Source organism: Pipistrellus kuhlii, unplaced genomic scaffold (genome assembly GCF_014108245.1).
Source record: "Pipistrellus kuhlii isolate mPipKuh1 unplaced genomic scaffold, mPipKuh1.p scaffold_m20_p_28, whole genome shotgun sequence".
Classification (NCBI taxonomy): domain Eukaryota; kingdom Metazoa; phylum Chordata; class Mammalia; order Chiroptera; family Vespertilionidae; genus Pipistrellus; species Pipistrellus kuhlii.
Genome location: NW_023425527.1, coordinates 1676643 through 1687652, shown reverse-complemented (window position 1 = coordinate 1687652; position 11010 = coordinate 1676643). Strand labels below are relative to the sequence as shown.

General features: G+C 54.2%; 2 protein-coding genes across 2 annotated transcripts; one reads left to right on the top strand and one right to left on the bottom strand.

Moving 5' to 3' along the window:
* Positions 1-5768: 5768 nt before the first annotated feature.
* On the bottom strand, positions 5769-8342 carry LOC118728121 (DEAD-box ATP-dependent RNA helicase 37-like). The gene is made up of 2 exons (XM_045587345.1): positions 7995-8342; positions 5769-6683 (listed from the first exon to the last, which is right to left on the bottom strand). Exons 1-2 carry the CDS (start codon positions 8340-8342, stop codon positions 6267-6269), a joined length of 765 nt encoding a protein of 254 aa, XP_045443301.1. The 3' UTR covers positions 5769-6266.
* On the top strand, positions 8321-10437 carry NOG (noggin). Its single transcript, XM_036454376.2, has one exon. The coding sequence runs from the start codon at positions 8977-8979 to the stop codon at positions 9688-9690; it is 714 nt and encodes a 237-aa protein (XP_036310269.1). The 5' UTR covers positions 8321-8976; the 3' UTR covers positions 9691-10437.
* Positions 10438-11010: the final 573 nt, after the last annotated feature.

The following is an 11010-nucleotide window of genomic DNA, read 5'->3' as shown; positions in this document are numbered from 1 at the left end:
AACCGCATATATATCAACATATGTGTAACTCCATCTATTGAAAAAAATCTGCATTATTAACCAGTACACCTAGTACTTCCAGTACCCAGCCCCCACTCCAAACTCATTCCTGGCTGCAGAGTTTTGATCAAGCATGAGATTGGTTCTTGGTGCATTTCAGTTTTGTTTTGTTTCTCAGCCCAGTGGTGGTTTTGACATGGATATCACTTTTGAAGGCAATCTGATTTCTCTGTCCATGCCTGAGACAAAACGGTGTCTGTCACCTATTTAGATGCATGGGCACACACACACACACACACACACACACACACACTTGTACACAAAAGCCCCTCACACAGGCTTCTCCCTCACTTCACCATCTACGTGAGCACTGAACCATGTAACCAAACCTGAAACAGAGATCATGCAAGTACACCAGTTGGCCCTGACCTGTAGCCTCGTGCTGGCTTCAAAACTCTTCAACACATACAACTTTCAATACCATTTCCATCTTTTACTAGAGTATGCCTGATAATAACTTTAAGGCAAGTTATTTCCTCTAAATTCACAGATTTTAATCTTTTGTTGGTTTTTTCCTTAAATACAAAAGTAACTATCACACTTCCTCTTTGTTTTAAAAGCAGATTTATATGAAGATAAAACAAAGAAAAAAGTGAGTTTCTCTCCCTTCCTCATCACACTCATGTATCCCATTCTTTAGGGGTAATCATTACAATGAAAGATTTATAAACATATTTTTAGGAATTTTTCCGCACACACAAAATAACCCCGACATAGAGATTAAAAGCAGGGATTCTAGGACTGAGCAGCCTAGATTTTGATCAAAATCAAGTTTGTCTTGGAATAGTGACTGTCATAAAATATTTAGGACCTCTAATCACCATATTAATACAGCTTCCAAGGTTTCTTTCAAGTATTTCTAAATTCAAGTCTAAATTTGAATTGGATTTCAAACTGCTTCAGGCCCTCAATGGCCCTCCATACAAGGTCCCTCGTCTTCCACACTCCAGTCCTCCAGCTTCAACACTTAGCACTGCCAAATTGGTCCCAGAATTTGTATTACGTGGAAGCCCACTCCAATGCCCTAGATGTGATCCAGCCAGCCCCCCATCCTCACCTGTCTAGCCTGTGACCTCCTATTGGTCTTCCTTTTTTTTTTTTTTTTTTAATATATTTTTACTGCTTTCAGAAAGGAAGGGAGAGGGAGATAGAAACATCAATAATGAGAATCATTGATCTGCTGATGCCCCTTCCTGAGGATCCAGCCTGAAACCCTGCCATGTGCCCTGACCTGGAATTGAACCAGACCTCCTGGTTCAAAGGCCAATGCTCAATCACTGAGCCATACCAGCTGGGCTCTCACTGGTCTTTCAAAACCCAACTTGGACAGTGAATTTCCTGGTGAGCCTTCTTGGGTCCTCCATCCTACTCCACCTTCCTATGCTTCGTCATGGCAATTGACATCCTGAATTGTCATCTTTGATTTATTTTCTCCTTTTTACCCAAGAATCTTTGAGCTCCTCAAAGAGAGAAGGGACTGTATTTACTTCTTAGCAAGCAGATGGAGGCTTCATCGGGGCACAGGCCTGGTGAAGAGGTGGGTGAATTAGACTGATGGATGACAGTAGGCAGTCACAGTGAGAGATTTCCAAGCCTGCACCAATGGGTGGGTGGTGGGGAGACAGAGTTAGGGACTAGAAAAAAATTCAGGGGCAGAAGAAAGTGTCATTGGATGGATTTGGTGGCTGGAACCTGTGAATCACCCCAACCACTTGGAATAGGGGTGGCTTTTCACTTTATTTTTCATTCCATTGAGCTCCTATCTCCTTGTTATCTTGAGTCTGGGAGGGGATAAAGGAGACCAGACCATGTGATCTCAATAAACATCTATCTGAGGCAGAAGGATGAGAGGATGTGGGGGAAATGTGAGCCCATGTTCAGATGGATGCTTGTGTATTTGAAGAGGAGATGGGGGAGGCTGTGTAATTCCTCAGAGCAGGTGGCTAAGGGGGGTGGTCTCCAGAAACCTTTACAGCCCAGATGACAAAGGGAGAGGCAGAAGGGCACTGTGTGTGTGTGTGTGTGTGTGTGTGTGTGAAGGGGGGAAGCATAGGGAGTGTGTGGGGGGAGAGCATAAGAGTGTGGGGGGGGGGAGCATAGGGAGTGTGTGCACAGTGTGTGTGCATGTGTGTTGGTGTGCACCCCAGTGTGTTTGTGCTCACTATTCCTGTATGTGTCAAGAAATGCATCAGGCTGAAACCGGTTTGGCTCAGTGGTAGAGCGTCAGTCTGCGGACTGAAAGGTCCCAGGTTCGATTCCGGTCAAGGGCATGTACGTTGGTTGCGGGCACATCCCCGGCAAGGGGTGTGCAAGAGGCAGCTGGTCGATGTTTCTCTCTTATCAATATTTCCAGCTCTCAATCCCTCTCCCTTCCTTTCTGTAAAAAATCAATAAAATATATTTTTAAAAGAAAAGAAAAGAAAAGAAAAGAAGGAAGGAAGGAAGGAAGGAAGGAAGGAAGGAAGGAAGGAAGGAAGGAAGGAAGGAAGGAAGGAAGGAAGGAAGGAAGGAAGGAAGAAATGCATCAGGATCTGCACAAGTGGGCGCTTATGTGGGTCCCTAAGGGCAAGGGGCGGTGGGGCACAGCCCTAGAGCACCTAGGGTTTACATTTCTGTTAATTTGGGTACAGTCCTCATTGCACAGAGCGACCCTTCAGCATGCCTGTGGGCAATGGGGGAGCGTCATGTGGTTCATTTTCCTTTTGCAATACTGGGCCCCAGGGTCCACAACTCAGAACCAAGCTGTGTGCGTGTGCGTGTGCGTGTGTGTGTGTGTGTGCGCGCGCGCGCATGTGCGTGTGCGCGTGCGTGTGTGTGTGTGTGTGTGTGTGTGTGTGTGTGTGTGTCTGGAGAGAGCCGGACTGCACAAAGATTTCCTCTCCAGAGGAAAGCCTCGGGTCCATCCGAGCCCCAGACTCCAGCGGAGCAAACAACTCTCGGAGCCTGAGAGCAGAGGGCCCAGCGCAGAGGCAGGGCTTGCAGGCTCCTCCGAAAGGGCAGACGCCAGCCCTGCTGGCGTCGCCCCCACACCCGCCTGGGCCCCCCACATCAGGGCCGGCTAAACATGAGGAGGCTCCTGTCTCCAGGGCTGGAAGAGAGGCGCCCTCGTTAAAACTCAGATAAACAGTTTATCAGGAGATGAATGAGCCACCAGGCTCCAGAGTCGGCTCCCCTTCCCCAGCGTGGAGCCGGGCGGGGAGGGGGCCACGGGCGGAGCGAGCGGGAGCCAGGCTGGGGAAGGAACAGGGCTGGGCTGCTGGGCTGCTGGGCTGCGGGGCTGGAACCAGCGCCTTTCCTCCTTTTGGCCTTTAGCTCTGTCTCTGTTCCTGGAGCTGCATTTCACATTTCTTTCCCCATTTCCCCACCCCAGCCTAAGGTTGGGAGTTACCGGCCTCCCCTCTCCCTTCTTTCTCTCCTCCTTTCTGCACCCGCACCCCTCAAATGCCTATGCTAGTCAGAACTTCACTGTTTTAACTAGAATCCCATCACCAACAGGACACACACACACAATTGGAACGTATGGTGAAGCTGACCCAGCCGGTGTTCCCTGGTCCCCAGCAGGCCATGGGGCATCCATCACCCTCTGTCTGGCATAAGAAGTCCCCTCCACTCCCTCATCCTTCCACCAGTCAGGAGAGGAAAGTGGCGAGCCTTGTGGCTGACTTTTCCTCACTCTGCCAAGTTGGGTCAGGTTCAAAAAGTGCTACTTTGGGTATCTGTGAGGAAAAAAAAAAAAAACCCATCCGATTCAACTTTGATGAGACCTGAGAGACAGTCAGAATCAGAGGGTGGTGGTTTTCATGTGTCTGGGGTGATGCCAGGCCTAAAGGATGGCAGTTATCCTGTCTTCTCTGTGTCGGGGAGCACCAGAGAGGTAAGGTGTCTTGCCCAAGGTCACACAGCGGTAGGTTGCAGGTTTTCCAACGTCCAGCCTCATGTCCTTTGTAAATCACCCAGGCTGCCTCAAGTTTATGTTTCCAGAACAAAACAGAACAAAACAAAACAAAACAAAACAAAAAAGAACAAAAAAGAAAAGAAAAAGGAAAAAAAGGCAGGGAGAGTGTTGAATTGCTCTTAGAATCAGCATAAAAGCATCCTGGGTCCTCTTGCCTTGACCTGGAGTTGTCGAAGCAGTTGTTCAGAGGAGTGTTTCCATGTCCCTTGCCCAGAGCATTTACAGGGAGAGGGACAGAAATCCTGGGATAAGGACACTCACCGGGTTCACTAGACTCTTCCTACACAGGCTGCCAAGGCCCAAGCCCCTAGCCCATCTCCCCTAAAGTCCAAACAGCCCCCCACAGCGAGGGCCTGAACCGAAAGCTGAGCTGATAGCCATCCTTCCCTTGGTCCATCTCCCACCCCACAGCTCCCTTTTGAAGAAATACAGCCCTCTTTGTCCTGCTTGTCAAGCTCCCTCTTCAATGGAGCCGCAGAAGCGTTGAAATGGGTCGGCTGTTGAGTCCCCCCAAGAAATGCCAGTGCCCCTCCCCCAAACCCGAGGGCCCGCAGAGGTGGGGAACAGTTCAGCTGCCGATGCAGAGTGGACAGAAAGCAGGCCCGGAGGTGTGGCAGTTGATTTCAACAGCACCCCAGCCCCTCCAGGCCTCTGTGGCCTGGGCCTGAGACGGTGGTTGGCCTGTTGAGGGCAGTGAGGTCCCCTGAAGAACTAACAGTTGCTGAAAGACTGCTGCCCGCTCTACCCTCTGCTCCGGGTGCTGAGCTGTGCTGAGCTAAACATGCCCTCCCTCCCCTTTCCAGAGCACTGTTCTGAGAGGAGTGTGCCAATCCCTTCGGACAAATGAGGAAATGGGACGTTGGAGTTAAGATGCTGCTGCTACGCAGGTAACCCAGCTGGGGACTGGCAGGGCCAACATTCCCACTGAGAGCCACGGGACCCAGAGGTGGTCTTTGTGTTGAATTTCCCTGATTGTGGTATTTCCTCCTCCATCCAGATCTTCTGTATCCAGATCCTTGTATCCTTGATACAGTGTTCCCATCTGTTACTCCGGGGTCAGGGAGGAAGGGGTGCCTGCTCCTTACCCTCCTCCTCCTCCTTGCCTGGGACCTGCACCCTGAGTGGCTGAGCTGCACGCAGACTCAAATTGTTCATCTCCTACTCTCCCTACGCAGATACATCTACCCTTTTTCTTCATGAGGCCCAGCTGAAGCTCAGCTCTACCATTAGTATTACTTTTCATATTAGTAATGTTAGTACTACTTTGTCTCTGCTAACAGTATCCCCCAATTCACCCAGTACCTAAGTATAATGGGCATAGATAGAGTGGGGGACCGACAGTAAGCTCCCCCAAGTGGGCCATCTCAGAACCCCACAGTGAAAAAGGGTAAGTGCAGTATGAAAATGGTATAGCTTTTATAATGTTTTGACTTTGGGAGGGTCATCATAATGTATTATCAAATTTCCAACAGCATTCGGAGCATAGCATGACACTGTAATATTTCTCAAAAGTGGGCATGGGTTCTTCAAAGGTTGTGAAACACTTGTAGTCTACACTGTTAAGAGAATAGACTTTTTTCCTGGCGCTTTTTTAATGTTTTCTTCGTGTCTTGTCATATTCCCCTTAACTAAACTACAACAGTCATGGAGGGCGGTGATTGACAGTGAGTTCTTTCTTCTTTGTGTTTTTCTCCTTGGTCTTCACCCCATGGACATTCTATAAACAGATTACCCAAACTTTTGTCTAACATGGTTTGTTTTTCATCCCCCAAGGGGGGGCTTTTTTATTCTGTTCAGTCAAATCTAGCCAACCTAAATAAAGGGCTGAAGGATCTGGGTTGGTTTTCAAACAAGAATGGGTGATTTGCAGTAGGAAGGAGAGAGAGGAGACTGATGGACCAGAGACCAGCACAATAAAACATCCCTAATTGGAACCTACCATCTCAAGAGGGCTGGGCTAGACGTTAGCCTTTGAACTCGTTACTGAAAAATTATTTTCTTTAGTGAATTCACGGCAGTGACAAAATTGCTCTGGAACATTTAATCTTCCTAAGAAAACAAACCAGTGCCGCCCCCTAAAGCACATCAAAAAAGAAAGGAGCATTGTGTAAGCGCCTACTATGCTCCCATTTGCAGTCACACGTTATTTCAGAATCCTCTCAATTCAAACAACCAACGAGGTGTTCATATTTCCATCAAAGCGAGATTTCCTTCTAAGGCAGTACCTTCATAATCTAATTCTAGATAGTGTCTAGACGTGAACGTTTAAGAGAATGTTTTCAGCTGAAACTGGCCAAACCTCCCAACTGCTGAAGTTTTGCAGAAAGACTGTGAAACAATGTGTTTTCTTCCGTAGACAGATGACAAACTTCTGGTGGTATGAGTAGGACAGCACAGGTTGAGAGGAAAAACGAGATCCTTGGGGAAAGAGAGGAGAGTGTTTTGTGCTGTCCCAAGGAGACCTCCTAACTCCACTCCATGGAATACTGGTGAATACTGAGTCATTCACTCCTAATCTCTCTTCTCCAGCTTTTTTCCAGACTCCAATCACATCCACCACAAAGGAAAAATGAATTTGAGTTTTGAAGCTTGGGTTCTGTTCTTCATCCAAGGGAAAATTAACTAGAAGTGTCACTTCCGTATCCATCTCCCATGAGAGAAACTGCTTCTAGAAGGAAAAGCATCGGGGGGGGGGGGGGGGGGTTATTTAGAATCACAGAAAGGCGGGACGATAAGAGTAATGTAGTTGTCACTAATGCAGACAGTAAGGGATGTGATGCCACAAAAGTGACTTGTCTAAGGTCCACATACTTGTCTAAGGTCCACATAGGAATCAGGCTGGAGCCTCGCCAGGACTCAGGTCCCCTTACTACCAGTTCGCCTTTGAAGTTTCTCATCTGCACTCTTGCCCATTGATGCCCATGTAGCGCAGTACTATTCTTGTGGCATTTGAGGGACCCCGGGGCGGCGGGGGGGGGGGGGGGGGGGGGGGGGGCAATCTCAGGGTTTGTTTACACTGAGGTCCTGGCGAGCTATGAGAGAACAGCCGGCACCAGGATAAACACGCAAGCACTGACAAGGGCACAGATCTGATCAGATGGGTAGCCCTCAAACCCACCTGGCAGGGTCACCCCCCCACCGCCCCCCCCCACCCCCCGCCAGCGCCAGGTGCAGGACTTGCCCCTTGCCAGCAGAGGGCGCGCCGCCCCCAGGGAGCCGAGCGGCGGCCGCGCTGAGCCCGGCGTGTTCGGGGAGCTGCAGGCAAGCCGGTCGCGCCCCTACAGTTCGGCCACTCAGGGTGCAGGACCCGGCCAGGGAGGAGGAGGAGGAGGAGGAGGAGGGTGAGGAGCGGACCCCCATCGTGGGCCTGGGTAACAGAAGGGCAGGAGTGCTTCCTAGGAATTGCATCACGCTGCGCAACACTGCGCTCCCTGACTCCCCCAGAGCAAAATGTGTGTGTGAGGGGGAGGGCGAGGGCGGGGTGGTGGTGGTGGTGGTGGTGGTGGTGGTGGTAGTGGTGTGTGCGTGTGTATATGTGTGTGTATGTGCGTGCGTGCGCGCGTGCTCGCGCTCGCTTGTGTGTGTGTGTGTGTGTGTGTGTGTGTGTGTGTGTGTGCTGGGGGAGGGGAGTTAGAAGGAGCCCGGGAGAGAGGAAAAGCGAGACGCGCCCGGGCATAAAGCTCCGGGCACATGGAGAGATCCTTTGCACCGAACTGCACCGAGACGCAAGCCCCCAGCACCTCCCCGCCCTCCGCAGAGCGCCCGGCTAGTGCGAACCCTCCGAGTGGACCCCCTAACACCGGCCCTGCACCCTCCAGCCCCGCTCCAGCAGCGGCCGTGAGCTTTCCCTAGGACTGGCCCTGGCGGGGCGCCTAGAGCCCCAGTTGCATTGCTCCAGGAGAAAGGAGGGGGGCGGTGCATTTGCAGGAGGAGGAGAAGGGGGGTGGGTGGTGGGGGAGAGAGAAAATTGCGCGGAGACCTGCCAAGCGCCGCCGCCGCCGCCGCCGCCGCTGCTGCCGCCGCCGCCGCCGCCGCCGTCGCCGCCGCCGCCGCCGCCGCCGCCGCCGCCGCCGCCGCCGCCGCCGCCGCCGCCGCCTGTGAGCTCGGGCGGGCGGGCAGCCGGCCTGTCGGCTTCCCGGGACATCTCGGTCCAGCGGGGCACAGCCTTGGGCGCTGCCGTAGCCGCCGCCGACGCGAGTGCAGGCGGCTTCCCCGGGAGCCTGTGCCGCTCCGGCTCCTCGGCGGGGGTGGAGGAGTGGGGGGTGGGGTTGTTGTTGGGGGGGGAGCAGGGGGAGGGGGCAACGCCGAGAGAGTCTGTGGTTTCCATGGTGATGGAGCTGAAAGTGCAGGAAATTTAAAGGCTTGGACCCAGCGAGACAGACAAACCGGTGCCAACGTGCGCGGACGCCGCCGCCGCCGCCGCCGCTGGAGTCCGCCGGGCAGAGCCGGCCGCGGAGCCCGGAGCAGCCGGAGGGACGTGCCCCCAGGACCCGCTCGGCCAGCGGCGCCGCACCTAGCAGCAGCGGAGCGAGGGGCAGCGAGAGGAGGAGGAGGAGGAGGAGGAGGAGAAGGAGGAGGAGGAGGGGAGAGCGGCTCGTCCACGCGCCCAGCGCCGCCGCCGCCGCCGCCGGCTCGGGGAAGCAGCAGCGAGGAGCCGGCGCCCCTGCGCCCGCGGTCGCCCTGGAGGGATTTCGGATGCCCCGCCGCGGCCGCCGGCCCGAATAGACCCGCCGGGAGAGGAGTTGCTGCGGCGGCCAACTTGTGTGCCTTCTTCCCGCCCGGGCGGGAGCTGCCGGCGCCGCGCGAAGGGCTCTCCCGGCGCCTCATGCTGCCGGCCCTGCGCCTGCCCAGCCTCGGGTGAGCGGCGGCCGGAGGGCCGGGGAGCGCGGCGCCGCCTCCGCCGCGGGCTCGGCGTGCTCTCCCCCGGGGACGCGGAACGCAGCGGCGGCCGCCCCGGCGGCATGGAGCGCTGCCCCAGCCTGGGGGTCACCCTCTACGCCCTGGTGGTGGTCCTGGGGCTGCGGGCGGCCCCGGCCGGCGGCCAGCACTATCTGCACATCCGCCCAGCGCCCAGCGACAACCTGCCCCTGGTGGACCTCATCGAGCACCCGGACCCTATCTTTGACCCCAAGGAGAAGGATCTGAACGAGACGCTGCTGCGCTCGCTGCTCGGGGGCCACTACGACCCGGGCTTCATGGCCACCTCGCCCCCCGAGGACCGGCCCGGCGGCGGGGGCGGGGGCGGCGGGGGGTCGTCGGCCGGGAGCGCCGAGGACCTGGCCGAGCTGGACCAGCTGCTGAGGCAGCGGCCGTCGGGGGCCATGCCGAGCGAGATCAAAGGGCTGGAGTTCTCCGAGGGCTTGGCCCCGGGCAAGAAGCAGCGCCTGAGCAAGAAGCTGCGGAGGAAGCTGCAGATGTGGCTGTGGTCGCAGACCTTCTGCCCGGTGCTGTACGCCTGGAACGACCTGGGCAGCCGCTTCTGGCCGCGCTACGTGAAGGTGGGCAGCTGCTTCAGCAAGCGCTCGTGCTCCGTGCCCGAGGGCATGGTGTGCAAGCCGGCCAAGTCCGTGCACCTCACGGTGCTGCGGTGGCGCTGTCAGCGGCGCGGGGGCCAGCGCTGCGGCTGGATCCCCATCCAGTACCCCATCATCTCCGAATGCAAGTGCTCGTGCTAGAACTCGGGGGGGGGGGGGGCCCAGCCCGCACCCAGACACTTGATCGATCCCCACCGACGCCCCCTTTCTCCCCCCCCTCTCCCTTCCGCACCGTTACAACCAGTTCCACCACCACCACCCTCTCCGGAGGGAGATTCAATGAACTTTTTTTTTTTTTTTTTTTTTTTTTTGGCTACAGAGACCTAGCTTTCTGGTTCATGTAATGCACTGTTTAACTGTGTAGGAATGTATATCTGTGTGTATATATACGGTCCCAGTTTTAATTTACTTATTAAAAGGTCAGTATTATACGTTCAAAAGTTACCGGCTTCTACTGTATTTTTAAAAAAAATAATTAAGCAAAAGGAGAAAAAAAAAGAACAGAGAGAAAAGAGAGACTTATTCTGGTTGTTGCTAATAATGTTAACCTGCTATTTATATTCCAGGGCCCTTCGCATGGCGAAGCAGGGAGGGGGGGGAAAGTTATTTTTTTTTTTCCTTAAAGTACAAAGAGAGGGGAGAACTTTTGTAGAAGGACTTTGAAAAAAAAGCTATTTTCCATTCTTCGGAAAGTGTTTTTGGTTTTCCTTGGACCTCGGAGAAGCTATAGAGTTCAATGTTATTTTACAGTTATTGTAAATATAGAGAACAAATGGAATGACTAATCATTGTAAATTAAGAGTATCTGCTATTTATTCTTTATAATATCCCGTGTAGTAAAATGAGAAAGAAGTGCAGAGCAGGATTAAAGAAAACCACTAAAATCGACTGGCTCCACACTGCGATTCTCTATGTTGGTGATTGATGGGAGGGTGGGGGGTAAGGGGGGGGGCGGCGGGCAGGGGGTGCCGCTGTGCTTATGACGCCTGTGAGGGGAATGGGCTCATTCCCTCTCCGGGTGTGATGGAGGTGACCACTCAATTTTTCATGGTGGGGGGGGGGTGTTCCCGGCCCCTCACTAGAGCATCACGTGGCCTCCGCCCAGTCTCCCAGCTTTTTCTCCCTGTATCACCGAAGCCTGGGCCTGTCGTGACCTCGACACCCAGCCGGCCCCCTGGAGCTGACCCCAGGCTGGGCAGGGGGAGGGGGGAGGGTGGGAGGCCGCTTTGTCCTGCCTGACAGGCCCTTCACAATGGGGACACGTGTCTTTCACACCTACCCTAGGGGCGGAGTGCCGCTGAAACTTGACCCCCGAGGAATGGGGGGGAGAGATCAGAGCGCGCCCACCCAGATCCCACCACCCGTCCTGCCTCGCGCAACCCCCCCCCCCACCTCAATATTCAGCCCAGGTTAACCCTTTGCACGCCCGGAAATTACGATGGTAATTCCAAGATGAGGAAT